The sequence below is a fragment of the Ranitomeya imitator genome, chromosome 6, assembly GCF_032444005.1.
Source record: "Ranitomeya imitator isolate aRanImi1 chromosome 6, aRanImi1.pri, whole genome shotgun sequence".
Taxonomy (NCBI): domain Eukaryota; kingdom Metazoa; phylum Chordata; class Amphibia; order Anura; family Dendrobatidae; genus Ranitomeya; species Ranitomeya imitator.
The window spans coordinates 188,697,001-188,721,913 of record NC_091287.1 but is presented as its reverse complement, the minus strand read 5'-3'; the positions used below and the strand labels follow the sequence as shown (position 1 = coordinate 188,721,913).

At 48.8% G+C, this 24,913-nt stretch overlaps 1 protein-coding gene and 1 long non-coding RNA gene across 5 annotated transcripts in view; one reads left to right on the top strand and one right to left on the bottom strand.

The window, feature by feature from the left end:
• UPP1 (uridine phosphorylase 1) overlaps window positions 1–17,916 on the bottom strand; it is a 66,749-nt gene extending 48,833 nt beyond the window's left edge. The window contains exon 1 of one of the 4 annotated variants that reach the window (XM_069730383.1): window positions 17,707–17,916. In XM_069730383.1, coding sequence (XP_069586484.1) covers window positions 17,707–17,804 — 98 coding nt within the window. In that variant the 5' untranslated portion in view covers window positions 17,805–17,916. Of the gene's footprint in view, window positions 1–13,963; window positions 14,004–14,255; window positions 14,297–17,706 lie in introns of those variants that run through there. The other 3 variants (XM_069730384.1, XM_069730386.1, XM_069730385.1) reach the window with 3 other exon arrangements.
• A 178-nt stretch (window positions 17,917–18,094) lies between these two features.
• Window positions 18,095–24,913, top strand: part of LOC138642306 (uncharacterized) — a 301,712-nt gene continuing 294,893 nt past the window's right edge. Inside the window, exon 1 of the long non-coding RNA XR_011314020.1 lies at window positions 18,095–18,197. This is a non-coding gene — a long non-coding RNA (uncharacterized lncRNA). The remainder of the gene's footprint in view (window positions 18,198–24,913) is intronic.

Sequence of the window (24,913 nt, the reverse complement as noted above, 5' to 3'; positions counted from 1 at the left end):
GAAGTGCGAGTGTGAGAGAGAGATTGAAGGAAGCTCCAGAGAGGAAGAAGGCGTCATAGGGGCACAGGAAGTGCAGAAGCCACCCGTGTGGCCCGCATCCAGACGTGGAGGGACAAGGTCGAAGTTAGGGGACCGGTCCCAACTTAGTGGAATACTTGAGTTCAGCTAAGAAATCGGAGGCTGTGGCTTTGACAAGAAGCACAGCCACATTCACCCATACTTCACCGAAAAGGCAGCCACATAGGATCCAGGGACCAACAGAGAGTGTCACCCGACAAGATATGAGGCTGTTGGCTTGGGACACCGTGGGTAAGGTGCTGGGCAGGAGAAGAGGAATGCCAATGTAGTGAGACAGCAAGAGAAAGGCATACATAAGGCGTCCTGGAAAAGTGTATTCCAATATACTTGGGAGTTTGCTGGACCACTGACCTGGAGAACACAGCATCCGGCTAGCGTTTGTGGACTGGAGAACTGTGAGTAAAAGTGGAAACTGCATCTTACTGTGTCCTTTGCTTTATTTCTACAACACCTGCCTGGCCTACAACAACCACCATCATCCCATCATCTATTCATACAGTTGCCCTGGGGTCTAGCTCTATCTGTGAAGTGCTGTACCAACTCAGCTGCATCGGAGTAGCTGTACCAACTCAGCAGCATCACCATCAGCATCAGCGGTCTCTTCAAGCAGCGCAGGCTAACACCTTTATTGTCAAGTACCACAGGTGGCGTCACTAACAATTTCTCTTTTCCCATAAACTTTATTCCCCTTTTCAACATCACTCTTTTGGATGCCCAGTGCCACGGACCAGGTCACTGCTGCCGTAACACATCCCTTTAAGAACCGGCACAGTACCGAGTATCCCCACGGCCCTAGCGGGCGCTCCATATGCCTTCCCAATCCATCTTCTCTTCAACACCTCCACCTTCTCTCCAAGTAGATCTGTCTCCTAGAGGCAAAGTACATCCGGTCCTTTCTTCCTAAAATATTCCATGATCGCCGTTCTCCTTGTTCCCTCTGACAATCCTCTTACATTCCAGCTAAGGATTTTAATTCTATCTCCCATCATATGATCCTATATATGCAAGTTCCCGACCTCTTACAATACCATGCTGTTTCTTGTATTTAACAAAACCCATCTCTAAACAATTAACCCCATCCCCCCCTCCCCAATATACAAGAACCAAACAAACCATATCCATTCTCTCGTTGTGTTTCTCCTCTCTTACCCGAGAGTGGGTGATCCTACGTCTAGCTACCCTATAAACGTTATCACTAAACCGCTATCTATCTATAGCACTTCCATACTTCCTCTGCATATACATATAATCATTATTACGATTACAATTAGTCCCTCCATGGTCCATATCAACTAATATACAGGAACCATAAGACTCCATACAGTAGCACAGTCTTCACTTTCTCCTTCTCAGGAAACGAGTCAGCATTCCTCTTCTTCTCACTTCCCTCTGTCCTGGTCTGCTTTGAGCCTTTTGTTATTTAAGTCCAGTAGTCTTAGTGGCCTCTTCCGGCGTTGGGAAAAAGTGAACTGTTCCCAGGGCCACAACCCCGTGCTTTGCTGTGTACAAGATAGAATAAATCAAATCCAAGTCTCTCAATCTTTTCTTTACCGCTCCATATTGCATTCTCTGCTTCTGCACCTCAGCCGAATAGTCAGGATAAATGGAAATTTTTTGGCCATTAATGCCCATAAGATTAGCCGTTCTTGCTTTTGTCAATATAGGACACGATGCGCTCTCCACCACAAACAGCTTAGTCAGGTTGTCAGCACCAATCTCAGTACGGAGCCATTCCTCAATAAACACTGTAGGATCAGTCCCTTCTGCCTTTTCTGGGGTGCCCACTAATCTCACATTGTTCCATCTGGAGCGGTTTTACAAATCATAATTTTTGTCAGCCAGAGAAGCACATCTCCACAAGCACTGAGTGTGAGACTTCTGCATCTTAGAGAGTTGGTCCCCCAGCACACTCACTCTCTCCTCTACCCGTTTAACGGACTACGTTACACCGCGGCATAAAGCTGTGTAGCGCAGTCCGTTTACGCCGCCATTACTTGCAATGGCAAACGCATCGCTAGCGCACACCCACAATGGGCGTGCGCTAGCGATGTGCCGTCATTGAGTGATGGACCCGAGTCGCGGGCTGCAGCGTTCCGGGTCCGTCACTGCTAGCGCACTGCTAGTGCAGATGGAGCTAGCAGATGCTCCATCTGCGCTAGCGCAGTGCCAAAGTCAGTATTTGCGTTAGTGCAGTTCGTTTAACGGATTTGTTGAACGGACTGCACAACGCAAGTGTGAACGTAGCCTAAGAGTATGTGTCCACGTTCAGGATTACATCCGGATTAGCTGCGGACTGAACACTGCATACAGCCGCAGCGTTCAATCCGCAGCATCCAGATGTTACAGCATAGTGGAGGGCATTTTATGAAATCCCGTCTCCACTATTCGTGCGAATACGCATCCGGCGGCCCTGCGTTTACGGACATGCGGTGCGTCTTTTTAGAACACAGCAGGTCTGTTTACCTTGCGGCGACGCTCCGCTACGTCGCCGTAAGGTAAATCACAGGGCCCTATGTATGGGGTGCGGAGATTCCGGATGTGTTCACTGAACACATCCGGAATCACTGCGCGTACAGAAGGGGGCGGCACTTTGGGCGGAGCGCGTTTTACAGTCCGTCCAAAGCGCCGTGATTACGGACCGTGGACACGCACCCTAAGGGTATGTTACCATGGTCAGGAATGGCTCAGCATTTGCTCAGGATTTGACGCAGGTAAAATCTGCACCAAATCTGCATCTGAGGTCACTGGCAGGTTACCTGCGTTTTTGATGCGTTTTTTCCACATGCGTTTATGCGTTTTTTCCGCATGCTTTTTTGATGCTTTTTTTTTCATTGCATGCATTTTTTTGTCTCTTTAAATAAAGCTAATTGAAAGTTGGCTTCTGGGAATGAAAAAAAAGATTTCCCATTTGCAGATATATTGGGATATGTTCCCAAGGTCAGTAAACACTGCGGGTTGGACGCTGCGTACATCCGCGTCTTTCATGCGTTTTTTCATGCAGATTTGCGTGTGTTTTTGTAAGCTAAATAAAGAGATTATATATATATATATATATATATATATATATATATATATATATATATATATATATATATATAAATAAAGAATTGCGATGTGATTTCTTTGTCCAAACTCTTCTTTTACATACTACTCCATTGAAGAATAATGTTTACACACACAGATGGATAATAGATAGATCTATCTATAGATCTATTTATAGCTATATCTATCGTATCTTATCTATCGTATCTAGTATCTATCGTATCTATTATCTATCTAATCTATCGTATTTATCTATCGTATCTATCTATATCTATCGTATGTATCTATCTACCGTATCTATGTATCTATCTATGGTATATATCATCTATAGCTATGTCTATCGTATCTATCGTACGTATCTATCTATTATCTTTCTATCGCATCTATCATCTATCTATATATATCGTATCTATTATTTATCCATCGCATCTATCTATTGTATCTATCCATTTATTATTTATCTATCTGTCCTATATCTATTATCGATAGATCTATTGATTGATAGATAGATACATCGATAGATGGATGACAGACAGATATAGGTAGATAATAGATATATCTATAGATAGATAGATAATACCAAGCCTGATGTTTAGCAATAAACATAACAAAATGGTACATAAAGAGTTAGGTTGGGATCACACATGCGAGAAACTCGGACGAGTCTCGCATCTTAATACCCGGCACTGCCGCTGTCACTCGGGAGAGGAGCGTGTAGCTGCCTGTATGTCTATGCAGTCGCACACTCTGCTCCCGAGTACCGGCGGCAGTGCTGGGTATTAAGATGCAAGGCTCATACGAGTTTCTCGCATGTGTGACCCCGGCCTTAAATGCAATATCTGTTTAAAAAAAAAAAATGGTGTGGGCTCCCACACAATTTTCTGCCCCAGAGAGGGAAAACCAGCGACTTGGGGACCGATGTTTGTAGCTTGGGAAGGAGGTAATACCCATGGAGCTTCCCAGGCTATGAATATCAGCCCGCAACTGTATACTTAGCCTTTACTGGCTATTAAAATAGGGGGACCCCCCCAAAAAGATGATGTGGGGTCCCCCTATAATTAATGGCCAGAAAATCTACGCAGACAGCTGTGGGCTGATATTTATAGCCTAGGAAGGGACCATGGATATTGCCCCCACGGCTACAAATACCAGCTCCCAACCAGCCCAGAAATGGCGCATCTGTAAGATGCGCCAATTCAGATGCTTAGCCTCTCTCTTCCCAATACCCTGTAGCGGTGGCATATGGGGTAATAAGGGGTTAATGATCCTGAAAGCACACAAAAAGAGAGGCATCCTCCCTACTCTCTCTGGTGGCTTCTAGGTACTGCATGAAGCATCTCCTGACATCTAGTGTATGCAATGATTCCTCCTCCCTATTTTTAGGGTTAAGACAAAAGGAGGGGAGAGATATCTCTTGAGTTCTGTGGAACCGGGATGCCACCTTCGGGAGGTATGCTGGATCTATTTTGAAAGTAACAGTATCCTCTAAAAAACGTGTATAAGGAGGGTTAGCAGATAGTGCCTGTATGTTGCTTATTCTATGAGCAGATGAGAGGGCGACGAGCAGGGATGTTTTGAGGGATAGGAGTTTTAATGGGATATCCTCTAAGGGTTCGAAGGCGGTTTAGACAGGGTTTTAAGGACCGAAAATAAATCCCATTGAAGGGAACTTTACTGGAAGTGGCCTCGAACTACCTGCTGCCCTGATGAACCTGGAAACCCACCGATTCATAAAGTGATGTTTTAAGGGACAGATTCCCAGAGAAGCCTCTGACCGGGGTTCAAAAGGAGGTTTGGATAGGGATATAATATCCAACTTTAAATTCCAAGGAGGAGTAGACTGAGAGGGGATGGGTCTAGACCTGGCCAACGCTTTGATGAACCTGGATATCCCTGATACCCAGCCGGGTCGTAATTGTACAGGGCCCTTAAAGCCAAGACCTGAACTTTTAAAGTATTTGTGGCTAGCCCCTGTTCCAATTCCTTGCAGAAACTCTAAGACAGCTGTTATTGGAAACTCCCTCTTCTAACTTGGAACCTGAAAGGAAGTTCCTCCAGGTTACCCCCCCCCCCCCCAGCAGTTTGGTGGTTCCTATATGGTCTTCTCTACTCCTGGAAACATTCACGATCAATATTATGGCTAATATTCTGAGGAGTTGCACCAGAGAAGTCTGGGTGACCAGCCTTTTGACCATTGCCACATATTAGGGCTCTGAGTACCAGCCCCCGACCACCTGCTCTATATTTCCACGAGGAGGGGACTTGGAGAAGCAACATGTGCCTGTTCAGACTGGATTACCCAGTCATGCACCGCGGCGTCTGCTTGCGTCATAAGGGCGCGCTCTCACCCCGCGCGTGTGCACTAGCCTCCGGTCCTGGACTGCGGGAAGATCAAACCAATAACAGTTAGTACATGGATAATGGCAGAGCATTAGGATGCACACACATTACTCATCCAGGAGATCACGTCTATTCCGAATCCTTAGGTGTCTAAACCCCAAACAAGGGTTGGATATTATTGCAACTAAGGAATACACAATCCGGCAGGTAATATTTCCCCAACATTACCAGAGTTGGCCTTCTCATTAGAAACGCTGAAAGGGAAACGTGGATCATCACTCCTATTTTACTGATATTACACGCATATACATAGCCTAAGGCGCAAGCTTGTCAGTGTTATTTATCCACCCAGACAGCCATGGAGGGAGTAGCCATACTCTATGGCTAAAGAAAAGCAGGATTCTTCTCACCAGAGAGGTGCTGATTCGCCACAAGGTGCCAAAGGCAGACGTGCCGTCCCTGGTAACCATAATACAATAGACTTATGGGACAAGAATCTGTCTACTGGATGTTAATCAAGGAAACCAGCCTGATTGTCACATGTGGAATTGGGAAGGATTTTTTCCTTCCACCTCTTGGTATTTTCTGCTCCCAGGACAGTAGTGCACTATGATGCCATATGACGCGCAGAGGCACTTAGTAAGATGCATAGAGGCACCGAGCTGCAACATGATGCAGAAGCACGCAACGTAAGGCATAGAGGCACCATGATGCAATATGATACGTAGAGGCATGTAATATAATGCATAGAAGCACTATGATGTGACATGATACAGACACGCGATATAATGCATAGAAGCAATATGATACACAGACACGCAATATAATGCATAGAGGCACCGTGACACACAGGGGCACTCGGTAAGATGCATAGAGGCTCTAAGATGCAATGTGACACACAGATGCACTCAATACGATGAATAGAGGAATCATGATGCAACGTGTTGCAGTCAATATAATGCATAAAAGTATCATGATGCCTTATGATGTCCAGCCACACACAATATAAAGCATAGAGCTACAGTCATGCTTGAAGATGTCAAACCGGCCCATAGTTAAAAGCAAAAGAACAATCTCTCAGAGATACGGATAAGCCTCCACTTTGAATAGCATACCTCATTTGTCAGACTGACCCCACCCGAAGGAGCTAACTAATGAGCCTCAGCTGAAGGGCAGTCTTCATGGAGACAAAGTGCTCCATTAACACTATATGTCCTCCCAAGGCATAGAGTAGTTAAGTTGCAAAGAAAAAGTAAGACACCCGTTTATCAGACCCCCCCCCCAAAAAATGAAAACCATGCTTCCAAAGGTCACTTTGAAGTCCAATCATAAGGCTCTGCGCGGACAAGACATGCAACTAACAAGCCAAATCATGAGATGTAGCCTGGACATATGGCCGTATCATAGCCTAGAGGTCCAAGGTCTGGCTGTGTATATGTGAAAACATACCTCGCATATGAAGCTCTAGCACAGCTTTGCACAAAGGTATGAGCTATCAACGGAACATTCCACCATGCACTTACCTGTGCTGGCTCCATACCTGCTAAAAAACAGCGGGAGCTGGTAATGCCGAGAGCCCATCATTAGGGGAAGCGGCGTCCCATCAGCAATGCTGCATTGCGGTCAATGATTTTCTCTCCCCCATGAGGTCCAGGCCTGGCAACCGAAGTAGCGGTGGCTTGCCAGTCGGCGTTGGCGCAGAGTGCCTCCACTGCGGGTGGAAGCGCTTCACCCAGGAGTCTCTTCACTGGTCTCTGTGGCTGAAGGACTCCCCCCAGGAGGGTTTCAGCCCCGGGCTCAGCTCCGGTATTTCTCTGGAGAAGATTCTGGGAGAGGCAGCATGCGTATATTTTTTTTTGCTGCACACCTGGGGCCCCGGCTTTTGCAGATTGCAGGCTTATGCTGCAGGAGGGAGAGCGCCGCTCTCCCCATAACCACAGAGGGACCCCCCTGTATGTTTATCGCTGTTGCGGCCTTTTTTTTTTGTGGCTAGTGCTGCGGTTTGCGCTGCGGCCTGTGCTGCGCTTTTTTTTTCCCAGGAAAAACTAGCTAAAGTCCATTTGTAATTTCTAATGTTGGGCTTTGAACCCTGGACTGCCATGCTGCAAAACACCAGTGATTTCCACTAGGCCACCGTGCTGCTCTTGCAGTTCCTTTACCAACGGATTACTGAAGCAGCCCGTGTTATCCAGCTCGCGCAGTTTGCTCAAGATGGTGCCGCACATGACCCGCTGCCCACCGGAGCTCCCGGTCTCTTTGCAGCCTGTCCTAACCCGCGGTTCCCTGCACGCCAGTCGGCTATGCAGTGTGCAGGCTGACGCTTCCAAATGGAGAGCCGCGCCGCTCCTCCCGCAACCACAGAGGGACCCCCCTGGATGTTGCCGCTGCTGCATCTTACCTAGGGAGGTGACCGCGATCTCCATGTCACCTCCCCCGCACGCCCTAGAGGCCCACTAGCCCCAGCAGTGGCGCTTCGGGTCACCACACCAGCCGAGGCAGAGGGACCCCAGCTGCCTGAGTCGGACTGATTGGCCCCGGAATCCCACGACGATCTTCCTTCTGGTAAGTCTGTAGGTCTCCCATCAAGGACAGGAAACCAACTGATGCGGGAGAGTGGTACGGCCCTTTTTATCTGTAGGTTTCCTGTCCTTGGTGGGCGGATCCCCTCTCTCCGTGGTGCCGTCATGGGCGACAGAGAAAAAGCTATTTAACTCTAAAACATCCTAACAGGCCAAGTTACATGTTAACATAGGAACCCTTCTTTGATATCACCTTCACAATTCTTGCATCCAGTGAACTTGTGAGTTTTTGGAGTTTCTGCTTGTATTTCTTTGCATAAAGTCAAAATAGCCTCCCAGAGCTGCTGTTTTGATGTGAACTGCCTCCCACCCTCATAGATCTTTGCTTGATGATACTCCAAAGGTTCTCTATAAGGTTGAGGTCAGGGGAAGATGGTGGTCAAACCATGAGTTTATCTCCTTTTATGCCCATAGCAGCCAATGACTCAGAGGTTTTCTTTGCAGCATAAGATGGAGCACTGTCATGCATGAAGATGATTTTGCTCCTGAAGGCACGTTTCTGCTTTTTAGACCATGGAATAAAGTTGTCAGTCAGAAAATCTATTTACTTTACAAGTCATTTTCACACCTTCAGGAAACTTAATAGGCCCTACCAGCTGTTTCCCCATGATTCCGGCCCAAAACATGACGACTCCACCTCCTTGCCGACGTTGCAGCCTTGTTGGGACATGGTGGCTATCCATCAACCATCCACTACTCCATCCATCTGGACCATCCAGGGTTGCTCGACACTCATCAGTAAAAAAAAACTGTTTGAAAATTAGTCTTCATGTATATGTCTGGGCCCACTGCAACCGTTTCTGCTTGTGAACACTGTTTAAGGGTAGGTGAATAGTAGGTTTATGCACCACAGCAAGCCTTTGAAGGATTCTATACCTTGAGGTTTGAGGGACTCCAGAGGCACCAGCAGCTTCAAATAACTGTTTGCTGCTTTGTAATGGTATTTTGGCAGCTGCTCTTTTAATCCAATTAATTTGTCTGGCAGAAACCTTCCTCATTATGCCTTTATCAGCATGAACTCTGTCTGTGCTCTGTTTCAGTCACAAATCTCTTCACAGTATGATGATCACTCTTAAATTTTCGTGAAATATCTAATGTTTTCATACCTTGTCCAAGGCATTGCACTATTTAACGCTTTTCAGCAGCAGAGAGACCCTTTCTATTTCCCATATTGCTTGAAACCTGTGGCCTGCTTATTAATGTGGAACATCATTTTTAAGTAGTTTTCCTTTAATTAGAATCACCTGGAAAACTAATTATCACATGTGTTTAAGATTGATTTCAGTGATCCATTGAGCCCTGAGACACAATACCATCCATTAGTTTTTTGAAAAGCAAAACAATTAAATCTTTATGAGACTTAAATCCAATTTGCATAATAATTTGGAAGACAGTGTAGATGTGGTCAAACACGCAGCATTTCCTGACCATGGAAACATACCCTAAGGGCTTTTAATTCAGTCTTACAGAATCTGACCAGGTCATATATGTCCTTCAATGTGGGCTCCCCTACTACAGGCTCCCCCATTGCTTCCTGCTCCACTCTCTCCTTTTCCCGCCATTCTTCCTCTCCGATTAACCCCTCAGGTACCGTATCATCTTCTGAATCGTCTCCATTCTCTTTCTCCTCCTCTCTCCCCTTTCAGCTATCTCCTTTGCGGCTCCTTCCATCCTCGCAAACTTCTCCAACTTATCAGCGATTGCAAGCTTCCTTACATAGGAAGCATTTGCAGCATCAGCCTTCTGTGCAGCCTCCCCACTCTCGGTGCCATCATCAGCTCGGCTCTGCGCTCCTGCTGTCTCCTCACCATTTCCGCGGTTCTCTGCAGCACCATACGTTGGGGTCTGCCTCCGCAATTGTCTACTACTGACGCAGAACTTTACCGACTCTCTGGAGGGACTTTCCAGATAACTGAAGGATTTCAGGGGAGGAGCTCTGGAAGCCGTCTGCACACATCGAGTGCTAGGCCACACCCACCAGAATAACACATTCCCTACTTAACCAGCCCGGTATAACATAATTCAGTTACATACAGTGCCTTGCGAAAGTATTCGGCTCCCTGAAACTATTCAACCTTTTCCCACATATCATGCTTCAAACATAAAGATACCAAATGTAAATTTTTGATGAAGAATCAACAAGTGGAACACAATTGTGAAGTTGAACGAAATTTTTTGGTTATTTTAAATTTTTGTGGAAAATCAAAAACTAAAAAGTGGGGCGTGCAATATTATTCGGCCACTTTACTTTCAGTGCAGCAAACTCAGTCCAGAAGTTCATTGTGGATCTCTGAATGATCCAATGTTGTTCTAAATGCCTAATTATGATAAATATAATCCACTTGTGTGTAATCAAGTCTCCGTATAAATGCACCTGCTCTGTGATAGTCTCAAGGTTCTGTTTGAAGCACATAGAGCATCATGAAGACCAAGGAACACAACAGGTAGGTCCGTGATACTGTTGTGGAGAACTTTAAAGCCGGATTTGGATGAAAAATAATTTCCAAAACCTTAAACATCCCAAAGAGCACTGTGCAAGTGATCATATTGAAATGGAAGGAGTATCATACTACTGCAAATCTAACAAGGCCCGGCAGTCCCTCTAATCTTTCATCTCAAACAAGGAGAAGACTGATCAGAGATGCAGCCAAGCGGCCCATGATCACTCTGGATGAACTGCAGAGATCTACAGCTGAGGTTGGACAGTCTGTTTATAGGACAACAATCAGTCGTACAATGCACAAATCTGGCCTTTATGGAAGAGTGGCAAGAATAAAGCCATTTCTCAAAGATATCCATAAAATGTCTTGTTTAAAGTTTGGAACAAGCCACCTGGGATACACACCAAACGTGGAAGAAGATGCTCTTGTCAGATGAAACCAAAATCAAACTTTTTGGCAACAACGCCAAACGATATGTTTGGTGTAAAGGCAACACCGCTCATCACCCTGAACACACCATCCCCACTGTCAAACATGGTGGTGGCAGCATCATGGTTTGAGCCTGCTTTTCTTCAGCAGGGACAGGGAAGATGGTTAAAATTGATGGGAAGATGGATGGAGCCAAATACAGGACCATTCATGAAGAAAACCTGTTGGAGTCTGCAAAAGACCTGAGACTGGGATGGAGATTTGTATTCCAATAAGACAATGATCCCAAACATAAAGCAAAATCTAAAGTGGAATGGTTCACAAATAAACGTATCCAGGTGTTAGAATGGCCAAGTCAAAGTCCAGACCTCAATCCAATCGAGAATCTGTGGAAAGAGATGAAAACTGCTGTCCACAAACAATCTCCATCAAACCTCACTGAGCTCGAGCTGTTTGCCAAGGAAGAATGTGCAAGAATTTCAGTCTCTCGATGTACAAAACTGATAGAGAAATACCCCAAGCGACTTGCAGCTGTAATCGCAGCAAAAGGTGGCGCAACAAAGTATTACGTTAAAGGGGCCGAATAATATTGCACACACCACTTTTCAGTTTTTGAATTTCCACAAAAATTTAAAATAACCAATAAATTTTGTTCAACTTCACAATTGTGTTCCACTTGTTGTCAGGTCCACAGGAGAGTGATAACATGGAGAGAGAGATGACTAATCTGGCCAACTAACGCCCCATCAACTAATCAAAGCCCTCATCAGCATACGGAAAGCGGAGGGTACAAATGTAGAAAAGATTTTTTAAAGCATTTATGTAACTGAACTATGTTATACAGAGCTGATTAGGGAGGGAGTTCAATCACACATAGGCGAGTGCTGGATTGGAGGCCATGGGGGACCAGACAGGTTCCCTAAAAGCGAAAACCGAGCTCTGGTTGTCATAGTCAGGACGCTGCCGCATCATTCGCGTTCAGACCTGCTGCAAAGCTCATTCTGAACCTATAACACAGACTGTGTGATTTATATGTTTTCTGTTCTTTGCTTTCTGAATTTAACACCACTGATCCCTCTGTAAATCAACCTCATCACTTGTAAGTGTGTACAGGATGTGGACAGGGGTTTCCCTAATCGACCCCTGATAGAAGAAGACCCTCCTGCATCCCATAGCTCCCAAGATTCGGGCGGAGGCTGGGACTGAGGAGACTGAGGTGAGAACTACCGGGCACTCTGCCCACAGGTGTTACATAGTGATTGGGGGAGGATGAGCGATGTCGGTCCATACCTCTGTGGGGGGCATGTGCATACTGTCGTGTTTTTCCTGGAGCGTCTTCTCTGAGATATTCTGGGACGTCTTTTGTGGCAGACTAGCCACCAGAATATTGTATTTTATGCCACGTCTACCATAGTGGCAGCTTCCAAGCAGAAGCTTCCAGAATGACTGTCACTTCTTTTAGCCTCTTCATGACTTGTGCAATTGACAGAAATTACAAAAAGCAGAGCATATGTACAGCAATGTCGTTTTTACATGCCTGAGCTTATTATATATATATATATATATATATATATATATATATATATATATATTTTTTTTTTTTTTTACGTTTTTTAGCTTTTTTTCAGACAGGTTCCAGGTGGAATATGCCTGAAGTGGACGTTGTGTGCACATACCCTATGGTGGAGCTTCCGCACCAAATTATAAGGCAATGCGTTTTGTCAGGCACAGTTAGTATTAGGGTGCTGTCAAATTGCGCTTGGGGACATGCTCGGTGGCCTCGTTGGGGCATACGGCTGAACCCCCCGCAAACAGGATTTGGACATCTGTGCCTACGAGCCATAGACTGTAATGGTGCCGGCAAAGTGATCGTGCTCTCTAACGGGCATCATTGGTTGGGAATGCCCATCTACTGGAAGTGGACACTCAAGACGTAGTAGTCTGCATCCGGGTGTCCGCCTCCTGTACACGTACACTGCTGAAAATGATGGACGACAGAGCGCACGGTCTATGGCCCATTGGTGCATATGTCCAGACCCCGTTTTACAGGTGATTCGCACTGATGCCCTGATGGAAACACCGAGCATGACCCTAACCGCAATGAGAAAGGGCTCGAAGTCACATGGTGAATGAGGATGCAGATGTGAACAGCTCCTTAGGCAATCACAGAAATGGATGCAATACACATAAAAGGCCGGAGTCACACACAATGTATAACAAATCTGTCCGATTTTTGTCTGCCAAGAATCGCACAAATGTTCTCCATATGGTGACCCGTATCTTATCCGTGTGCAATGCCTGGATGCGTTTTTTTCTCAAAAAAGTATCCGTATGGTGAGATTTTCTCACACACTTACAAAATGAGCAAATAATGGCTGAGCCTTTCCTGTCACCTGCCAACGCCTGAGAATTTCTCGCAAATCACATTGATGGTCCGTGTGCTGTGCGAGTTTTTCTCACACCCATAGGCTGCCGTCACACTAGCAGTATTTGGTCAGTATTTTACATCAGTATTTGTAAGCCAAAACCAGGAGTGGAACAATTAGAGGAAAAGTATAATAGAAACATATGCACCACTTCTGCATTTATCACACACTCCTGGTTTTGGCTACAAATACTGATGTAAAATACTGACCAAATACTGCTAGTGTGACGGCAGCCATAGACTTGCATTGGCGTTTCTCAGCTGAGCTACGCAGACAATCGCAGGATGCAGCGATATACGGACGAGAAAAAAAAAAACAGAAGATGTGAGCTGCCCCATAGAGAAATACTGGTCAGAGTGCTATGCAATTATCACATAGTACTCGTCCGTATGACAGACTAGTGTGACTCCGGCCAAATACTGATGTAATACGGATTAAACATTCCATAAACGTAACTGGGGTCTTCAGGATGCCAAACAGATGGAAGGAGGACGTGCTGCACCTGTATAAGCTGCCCATGGGAATAGCCCCATAGCGTAACATTAGCTCTGCACCATGGATAGGAAAGAGCAGATGGAAAGCTGCCTCTCCGGGAGCGGCCATAGCACGGACCTGCCTCACCTCTCACCTGTGCTCCCGGTTCTCCGCTCCGCTGACCCCGTGCTCTCCTTCCCATAGCACGGACCTGCCTCACCTCTCACCTGTGCTCCCGGTTCTCCGCTCCGCTGACCCCGTGCTCTCCTTCCCATAGCACGGACCTGCCTCACCTCTCACCTGTGCTCCCGGTTCTCCGCTCCGCTGACCCCGTGCTCTCCTTCCCATAGCACGGACCTGCCTCACCTCTCACCTGTGCTCCTGGTTCTCCGCTCCGCTGACCCCGTGCTCTCCTTCCCATAGCACGGACCTGCCTCACCTCTCACCTGTGCTCCCGGTTCTCCGGCTCCGCTGACCCCGTGCTCTCCTTCCCATAGCACGGACCTGCCTCACCTCTCACCTGTGCTCCCGGTTCTCCGGCTCCGCTGACCCCGTGCTCTCCTTTTCATAGCACGGACCTGCCTCACCTCTCACCTGTGCTCCCGGTTCTCCGCTCCGCTGACCCCGTGCTCTCCTTCCCATAGCACGGACCTGCCTCACCTCTCACCTGTGCTCCCGGTTCTCCGGCTCCGCTGACCCCGTGCTCTCCTTCCCATAGCACGGACCTGCCTCACCTCTCACCTGTGCTCCCGGTTCTCCGGCTCCGCTGACCCCGTGCTCTCCTTCCCATAGCACGGACCTGCCTCACCTCTCACCTGTGCTCCCGGTTCTCCGCTCCGCTGACCCCGTGCTCTCCTTCCCATAGCACGGACCTGCCTCACCTCTCACCTGTGCTCCCGGTTCTCCGCTCCGCTGACCCCGTGCTCTCCTTCCCATAGCACGGACCTGCCTCACCTCTCACCTGTGCTCCCGGTTCTCCGGCTCCGCTGACCCCGTGCTCTCCTTCCCATAGCACGGACCTGCCTCACCTCTCACCTGTGCTCCCGGTTCTCCGCTCCGCTGACCCCGTGCTCTCCTTCCCATAGCACGGACCTGCCTCACCTCTCACCTGTGCTCCCGGTTCTCCGCTCCGCTGACCCCGTGCTCTCCTTCCCATAGCACGGACCTGCCTCACCTCTCACCTGTGCTCCCGGTTCTCCGCTCCGCTGACCCCGTGCTCTCCTTCCCATAGCACGGACCTGCCTCACCTCTCACCTGTGCTCCCGGTTCTCCGCTCCGCTGACCCCGTGCTCTCCTTCCCATAGCACGGACCTGCCTCACCTCTCACCTGTGCTCCCGGTTCTCCGCTCCGCTGACCCCGTGCTCTCCTTCCCATAGCACGGACCTGCCTCACCTCTCACCTGTGCTCCCGGTTCTCCGCTCCGCTGACCCCGTGCTCTCCTTCCCATAGCACGGACCTGCCTCACCTCTCACCTGTGCTCCCGGTTCTCCGGCTCCGCTGACCCCGCGCTCTCCTTCCCATAGCACGGACCTGCCTCACCTCTCACCTGTGCTCCCGGTTCTCCGGCTCCGCTGACCCCGCGCTCTCCTTCCCATAGCACGGACCTGCCTCACCTCTCACCTGTGCTCCCGGTTCTCCGGCTCCGCTGACCCCGCGCTCTCCTTCCCATAGCACGGACCTGCCTCACCTCTCACCTGTGCTCCCGGTTCTCCGGCTCCGCTGACCCCGCGCTCTCCTTCCCATAGCACGGACCTGCCTCACCTCTCACCTGTGCTCCCGGTTCTCCGGCTCCGCTGACCCCGTGCTCTCCTTCCCATAGCACGGACCTGCCTCACCTCTCACCTGTGCTCCCGGTTCTCCGCTCCGCTGACCCCGTGCTCTCCTTCCCATAGCACGGACCTGCCTCACCTCTCACCTGTGCTCCCGGTTCTCCGGCTCCGCTGACCCCGTGCTCTCCTTCCCATAGCACGGACCTGCCTCACCTCTCACCTGTGCTCCCGGTTCTCCGCTCCGCTGACCCCGTGCTCTCCTTCCCATAGCACGGACCTGCCTCACCTCTCACCTGTGCTCCCGGTTCTCCGCTCCGCTGACCCCGTGCTCTCCTTCCCATAGCACGGATCTGCCTCACCTCTCACCTGTGCTCCCGGTTCTCCGGCTCCGCTGACCCCGTGCTCTCCTTCCCATAGCACGGACCTGCCTCACCTCTCACCTGTGCTCCCGGTTCTCGGCTCCGCTGACCCCGTGCTCTCCTTCCCATAGCACGGACCTGCCTCACCTCTCACCTGTGCTCCCGGTTCTCCGCTCCGCTGACCCCGTGCTCTCCTTCCCATAGCACGGACCTGCCTCACCTCTCACCTGTGCTCCCGGTTCTCCGCTCCGCTGACCCCGTGCTCTCCTTCCCATAGCACGGACCTGCCTCACCTCTCACCTGTGCTCCCGGTTCTCCGCTCCGCTGACCCCGTGCTCTCCTTCCCATAGCACGGACCTGCCTCACCTCTCACCTGTGCTCCCGGTTCTCCGCTCCGCTGACCCCGTGCTCTCCTTCCCATAGCACGGACCTGCCTCACCTCTCACCTGTGCTCCCGGTTCTCCGCTCCGCTGACCCCGTGCTCTCCTTCCCATAGCACGGACCTGCCTCACCTCTCACCTGTGCTCCCGGTTCTCCGGCTCCGCTGACCCCGTGCTCTCCTTCCCATAGCACGGACCTGCCTCACCTCTCACCTGTGCTCCCGGTTCTCCGGCTCCGCTGACCCCGCGCTCTCCTTCCCATAGCACGGACCTGCCTCACCTCTCACCTGTGCTCCCGGTTCTCCGGCTCCGCTGACCCCGCGCTCTCCTTCCCATAGCACGGACCTGCCTCACCTCTCACCTGTGCTCCCGGTTCTCCGGCTCCGCTGACCCCGTGCTCTCCTTCCCATAGCACGGACCTGCCTCACCTCTCACCTGTGCTCCCGGTTCTCCGCTCCGCTGACCCCGTGCTCTCCTTCCCATAGCACGGACCTGCCTCACCTCTCACCTGTGCTCCCGGTTCTCCGCTCCGCTGACCCCGTGCTCTCCTTCCCATAGCACGGACCTGCCTCACCTCTCACCTGTGCTCCCGGTTCTCCGCTCCGCTGACCCCGTGCTCTCCTTCCCATAGCACAGACCTGCCTCACCTCTCACCTGTGCTCCCGGTTCTCCGGCTCCGCTGACCCCGTGCTCTCCTTCCCATAGCACGGACCTGCCTCACCTCTCACCTGTGCTCCCGGTTCTCCGCTCCGCTGACCCCGTGCTCTCCTTCCCATAGCACGGACCTGCCTCACCTCTCACCTGTGCTCCCGGTTCTCCGGCTCCGCTGACCCCGTGCTCTCCTTCCCATAGCACGGACCTGCCTCACCTCTCACCTGTGCTCCCGGTTCTCCGCTCCGCTGACCCCGTGCTCTCCTTCCCATAGCACGGACCTGCCTCACCTCTCACCTGTGCTCCCGGTTCTCCGCTCCGCTGACCCCGTGCTCTCCTTCCCATAGCATGGACCTGCCTCACCTCTCACCTGTGCTCCCGGTTCTCCGGCTCCGCTGACCCCGTGCTCTCCTTCCCATAGCATGGACCTGCCTCACCTCTCACCTGTGCTCCCGGTTCTCCGGCTCCGCTGACCCCGTGCTCTCCTTCCCATAGCACGGACCTGCCTCACCTCTCACCTGTGCTCCCGGTTCTCCGCTCCGCTGACCCCGTGCTCTCCTTCCCATAGCATGGACCTGCCTCACCTCTCACCTGTGCTCCCGGTTCTCCGCTCCGCTGACCCCGTGCTCTCCTTCCCATAGCACGGACCTGCCTCACCTCTCACCTGTGCTCCCGGTTCTCCGCTCCGCTGACCCCGTGCTCTCCTTCCCATAGCATGGACCTGCCTCACCTCTCACCTGTGCTCCCGGTTCTCCGCTCCGCTGACCCCGTGCTCTCCTTCCCCGGAGCCCTCTGGACAGTACACAGCGCAGTGTCCCAGGACTAGCAATGTCATGCACGGACACGCCCACAGGGATGTCACCCGAGTGCCAGGAAGCCCCGCCGCCCCCTCACGGCTCACAGTGCAGCGCCGCCCTCAGTCCGCTGCCGGAGCCTCGGGCCACAAGTGTGTGACGTCACTGGGCAAGCCGGCTCCTTGTGTGCAGTGTGACAGCTGCGCCCATCACGGCGGCCGCGTACTGTCAGGACTGGGACCTGTCACTGCGAGGATCGCTGCTCATCCGGCCGCAGGTGTGAACCCTGGCACATGACGCCTATGGATCGCACCAGATCCTAAAATAACACATGCTGTTCCTTATGGGGTCGTCACACTCTGCTGCACGAAACTATAGTGGTGGATGTCAATGCGAAATGACGACATACACAGGTCCACGCTGCGTTTTCTGAGGTAAAGATTCTGGCCCTCAGGGAGGGCACACACATGGCGGTCAGCATGCGGCCGCGCACACGAGGCTGAAGTTGGTTTCTTATTCGGCAATGTTTTTTCCTGTTTTTTATAGGTTTAACAAAAAATAATCCTCACAATAATAACATGCAATGCAGCGAGGAGCCTGATGTGAATACACTTAAAACCAGCTACAAAAATTATAAAACTGGCACAAAAATGGGCATCAACGTGGGCACCGAAGGGCGTTAATGAAAGGGTTAAATGCCTTTGGGCCACTGATATGACAGTTCATACATATAGAACACATCAAAACCAGGTTTCTCCAGCGTGGCCCAAATGGGTTCTTGGCACCAGAACTGGCATCAAAGTGGGCAAACAGCCCATTTCCCAGATTTGAATAAGTAACTGATGTTTTTAAAGGGTTAAGTGACTTTGGGCCACTGATCGCACACTAAGAATACACAGATAGTGATGGCCGCATCAAACCCAGGTCCCTCCAGCCTGGCCCAAATGGACTCTGGGCATCAGAATTGGCATCAAAGTGGCCAAACACACTGTTTTCTTAGTGTGAGATCAGTAGCCTTAAGTCATTTAACCCCTTAAAAACGTCAGTTTGCCCACTTTGATGCCAATTCTGATGCCCAGAACGCATTTGGGCCAGGCTGGAGGGACCTTGTTTTGATGTGGGGCATCACTATATATGAATTCTAAGTGTGAGATCAGTGGCGCAAAGTCATTTAACCCTTTCATTCACCCCCAACTGTGGATTGCACGTTAATGACCGGGCCAATTTTTACAATTCTGACCACTGTCCCTTTATGAGGTTATAACTCTGGAATGCTTGCATGGATCCTGGTGATTCTGACATTGTTTTCTCGTGACATATTGTACTTCATGATAGTGGTAAAATTTCCTTGACATTACTTGAGTTTATTTGTGAAAAAAAACAGAAATTTGGCGAAAATTTAGAAAATTTCGCCATTTTCCAAATTTGAATTTTCATGCCTTAAATCACAGAGATATGTCACACAAAATACTTAATATGTAGCGTTTCCCACATGTCTACTTAACTTCAGCACAATTTTGGAACCAACTTTTTTTTTTGTTAGGAAGTTATAAGGGTTAAAAGTTGACCAGCAATTTCTCATTTTTACAACACCATTTTTTTTTAGGGACCAAATCATATTTGAAGTCACTCTGAGGGGTCTATATGATAGAAAATACCCAAGTGTGACACCATTCTAAAAACTGCACCCCTCAAGGTGCTCAAAACCACATTCAAGAAGTTTATTAACCCTTCAGGTGTATCACAGGAATTTTTAAATGAACATTTAACTTTTTTTCACAAAACATTTACTTCTGATCCAATTTGTTTTATTTTACCAAGGGTAACAGGAGAAATTGGACCCCAAAAGTTGTTGTGCAATTTGTCCTGAGTATGCTGATACCCCATATGTGGGGGTAAACCACTGTTTTGGCGCATGGCAGAGCTCGGAAGGGAAGGAGCGCCATTTGACTTTTCAATGCAAAATAAGCTGGAATTGAGATAGGACGCCATGTCGCGTTTGGAGAGCCCCTGATGTGCCTAAACAGTGGAAACCCCCCCAAAAGTGACACCATTTTGGAAAGTAGACCTCCTACGGAACTTATCTAGATGTGTGGTGAGCACTTTTGAACCCCCAAGTACTTCACAGAGATTTATAATGTAGAGCCGTAAAAATAAAAAATTTTATATTTTTTTCACAAAAATGATTTTTTGCCCCCAATTTTTTATTTTCCCAAGAGTAACAGGAGAAATTGGACCCCAAACGTTGTTGTGCAACTTGTCCTGAGTACGCTGATACCCTATATGTGGAGGTAAACCACTGTTTGGGCACATGCCAGAGCTCAGAAGGGAAAGAGCGCCATTGGACTTTTCAATGCAAAATAAGCTGGAATTGAGATAGGACGCCATGTCGCGTTTGGAGAGCCCCTGATGTGCCTAAACAGTGGAAACCCCCCCAAAAGTGACACCATTTTGGAACATAGACCCCCTAAGGAACTTATCTTGATGAGTTGTGATCACTTTGAACCCAGAAGTGCTTCACAGAAGTTTATAATGTAGAGCCGTGTAAATTAAAAAATCTTTTTTTTTCCACAAAAATGATTTTTAGCTCCAAATTTTGTATTTTCCCAAGGTTATCTGAAGAAATTGGAACCCAAAGTTGTTGTGCAATTTGTCCTGAGTACGCTGATACTCCATATGTGGGAGAAAACTACTGTTTGGGCGCATGGCAGAACTCGGAAGGGAAGAAGTGGCGTTTTGGAATGCAGACTTTGATGGAATGGTCTGCTGGCATCACGTTGCGTTTGCAGAGCCCCTTATGTACCTAAACAGTAGAAACCCCCCACAAGTGACCCCATTTTGGAAACTAGACCCCCAAGGAACTTATCTAGATGTGTGGTGAGCACTTTGAACCCCAAGTGTTTCACTAAAGTTTATAACGCAGAGCCGTGAAAATAAAAAATCTTTTTTTCCACAAAAATGATTTTTTTTAGACCCCAGTTTTGTATTTTCCCATGGGTAACAGGATAAATTGGACCCCAAAGTTTATTCTGCAATTTGTCCTGAGTACGCTGATACCCTATGTGTGGGGGTAAACCACTGTTTGGGTGCACGGCAGAGCTCTGAAGGGAAGGAGCGCCGTTTTACTTTTTCAACGCAGAATTGTATGGATTGAGATCAGACGTCATGTTGCATTTGCAGATCCCCTGGTGTGCCTAAACAGTGGAAACCTCCCAATTCTAACTCCAGCCCTAACCCCAACACACCCCTAAGCCTAACCCCAACACACCCCTAACCCTAATCCCAACCCTAAACACACCCCTAACCCGAACAAACCCCTAACCCTAATCCCAACCCCAACACACCCCTAACCCTAATTCCAACCCTAACCATAATTCCGACCCTAACCGTACCCATAACCCTGACACACCCTTAACCCAACCGTAAACGTAATCCAAACTCTAACCCCAACTCTAGCCACAACTCTAACTTTAGCCCCAACCCTAACTTTAGCCCCAATCCTAACCCTAACTTTAGTCCCAACCCTAACGCTAACGCTAATGGAAAAAAATACATTTTTTTTATTTTATTGTTTTTCCCTAACTAAGGCGGTGATAATGGGGCTTTTGATTTACTATTTATAGCAGGTTTTAATGTTTGGCAGCTGTCACACACTAAAAGACGCTTTTTATTGCAAAAAATATTTTTTGCGTTACCACATTATGAGAGCTATAATTTTTCCATATTTTGGTCCACAGAGTCATGTGAGGTCTTGTTTCTTGCGGGACGAGTTGACATTTTTATTGGTAACATTTTCGGGCACATGACATTTTTTGATCGCTTTTATTCTGATCTTTGTTAGGTAGAATGAACAAAAACCAGCAATTCGTGAATTTCTTTTGGGGGGGCGTTTATTCCGTTCCGTGTTTGGTAAAAATGATAAAGCAGTTTTATTTTTCGGGTCAGTACAATTACAGCGATACCTCATTTATATCGTTTTGGCACTTTTATACAATAAAAATTATTTTATAGAAAAAATAATTATTTTTGCAACACTTTATTCTGAGGGCTATACCTTTTTTATTTTGTCGCTGATGATGCTGTATGGTGGCTCGTTTTTTGCGGCACAAGATGATGTTTTTGTACAATGTTTGTTTATATCCGTCTTTTTGCTCGCGTGTTATTCCACTTTTTGTTCGGCGGTATGATGATAAAGCATTGTTTTTTGCGTAGGTTTTTTTTTTTATGGTGTTCACTGAAGGGGTTAACTAGTGGGGCCGTTTTATAGGTCGGGTCGTTAGGGACACGGCAATACTAAATATGTGTACTTTTATTGTTTGTTTTTTTATTTACATAAAGAAATGTATTTATTGGAATAATATATATATTTTTTTACACATGTAAATATTTTTTTTTGTACTTTATCCCAAGGTGGGACATAATTTTATAGTGTCAGATCGCTGATCTGACACTTTGCAATGCACTGTGTCAGATCAGCGATATGACAGGCACTGCAGGAGGCTTACCGGCGCCTGCTCTGAGCAGGCGCTTGCAAGCCACCTCCCTGCAGGACCCGGAAGGAGCCCCGCGGCAATCTTGGATCCGGGGCTTGCAGGGAGGAGGACGGAGGAGACGCTTTGAGCAATGCTATCACATCGCGTTGCTCCGAGGGTCTCAGGGAAGCACGCAGGGAGCACCCTCATTGCGCAATGCTTCCTGTAACAACTCTGCTGGCATCACGTCATGGCCTCACATCTCTCACACTATCTTGCCCACTGCTCCAGGTCATGATGTGGTTTCTGTTTCATGCCAGCTCCATGTTCTGTGTCTTTGCTCTCTGCATGCCTCATGGCTATGTGTATAGGGGGCCGGTGCCTGAACTCTCTGGTTCTTATAGGAATCAGGTGCATCTGTTTAATCAGTTCCTGACCAATTATCAAGAGGCCTCCTGTATATAGTGCTGCTCCACCCTGTGGTCTGGGCCTGTGCAATGTGTTAGCTCAGTTTGTTTCTTGCTTCTGAGTTTGCCAGGTCCTGCTCTGAGTTTCTCCCTCGCTGGAGGCTTTTCTCTGTGCTATTGCCTTGATCTTGTTGTCCGCCCTCCAGGAGGCAGTATATCCTGGTCCCTGTGTCTTTGTCCCTGTGTCTTTGTCCTTGTGTCTTGTTCCTTTGCCTTGTCTGTACTTAGTCTTATCTCTTTCTCCTTGTCTGTGGCTTCCTTCCCTGCTGTGTCTTTCCTTGTGTTCTCAGTCTGCTTACACTCCGCACTCTTGCGGCTCTGCCTGCTCTGTATCTTGGTAGCTTTACCGCTGCTCCGCACTTCTGCGGTTCTGCTCCGTTCTACTCTGCTCCGCTCCCGTTGCTGCAGAAACCTCTTTCTGCAGTTCCTCTCTGCAATTCTTGCGGTTCCACTCTGCTTAGCTTCTGCAGTATCTCTTGCTGCAGCTTCTCTCCACATTCTTTGTGGCTCTGCTCAGCTTTTGTTGCTACGCTATCTCTTGCTGCTTTTCCACTCCTATCTGCAGTCTTGCACTCCTCTCCTGTGTGAACAGGTCCCTACCTGTTTCTTCATACCTCATTCCTTTCTGCTTGTTTCCTTTCCTGCACCTCCTGTGTGAACAGGTCCCTACCTGTTCCTTCATATTTCATTTCTGTTCCTGCACCTCCAGTGTGAACAGGTCCCTACCTGTTCCTCCAAACTACATATCTGTACCTGCACCTCCAGTGTGAACAGGCCCCTACCTGTTCCTTCATATACCACATCAACCAATCCTGTGTTCCTGCCAGTCCTGCCGTTCCTGCCCTGCCTTCCAGTCCTGTGTTCCTGCTGTCCTAGCCAGTCCTGTGTTCTCTGCCGTGTCTCTGCCAGCCTACTCGTCTGAGTTCCAGCCGTGCTCTTCTGCTAGTCCTGCCTAATGCCCGCACCAATCCTGGTGTTCCTGTCTCCCAAGTGGGATCAGCAGCCACAGCCAGACACCACCCTGGAGTAGCACCTGGCAGCTGCCTGCTGCACAAGCCTGACCTCACTATCAGAGGCTCCAGTGAAAACCCAGGCAGCTGTCATAGTCACGGCCCTTCCAGGGTAGTCTGGTTTGTGGCACAGTGGGGCCACAAAACCCCGAGCTCACGCCCACCAGTCAGGGCGTGAGCGTGACACTTCCCTATGTCGCCGGAACGCTGCGATCGTTTGATTGCAGTGTTCCGGGGGTTAATGTGACAGGAGCGGTCCGTGACCGCTCCTGGCACATAGTGCTGGATGCCAGCTGTTATAGTCAGCTGACACTCTGCCGCACTCCCCCCCCAGTGAGCGCGGCTGATCGCGTTAGACGTACTATTCCGTCTATGGGAATTAGGGCCCGGGGTCACATGGATGGAATAGTATATCTAATGGCAGAAAGGGGTTAATGCCCTTCGGTGGCCACTTTGATTCCCATTTTTGTGCCAGTTTTATAATTTTGTAGCTGTTTTTAAGTGTATTCACATCAGGGCACCTCGCTGCATTGTATGTTATTATTGTGATGCTTATTATTTGCTGTTAAACCTATAAAAAAACAGAAAATAAAAAATTACCAAATAAGAAACTGCCGAATAAGAAACCAACGTCAGCTCCGAATAAGAAACTGACCGAATAAGAAACCAACTTCAGCCTCATGCCACGCTGTGTGATGTGGCTGCATCGTGATGGTCACCGCGCCTGGAAAGTAAGTTCTAGGGAAATGACCAAACTCACTACTTATTACAGGCCTCATGGTTGTACAAAAACAGTGCCACTATTAACAATTCCCCAGATTCTATGTGACGGAGCTGTAAGGATTAGGACGGTGCCGTCAGGGCTGCCACCAGGAATTTCAGGGCTCCATACTGGCAACATTTTCAGGCCTTCTTGAGACTCTGCTTCAGCCATTGAACCTTCCACAGTCCCACCGCCACCTCTTGGAAAAACTCCACTTCTGCACCACGTCCTGACCAATCACACATTAAGGCCGGGGTCACACTTGTGAGTAAAATGCGAGAAACTCGTGCCAATACCCGGCACTGCCGCCGGCACTCGGGACCGGAGTGTTCAGCTGCATAGAAATACATTCAGCCGCAGTCTCCAACATTACTTAAAATGTCCAATACTGTCATTTGGCAGGGTCAGACAGTCCTAGCAGGGTATCGGGGAAATCTC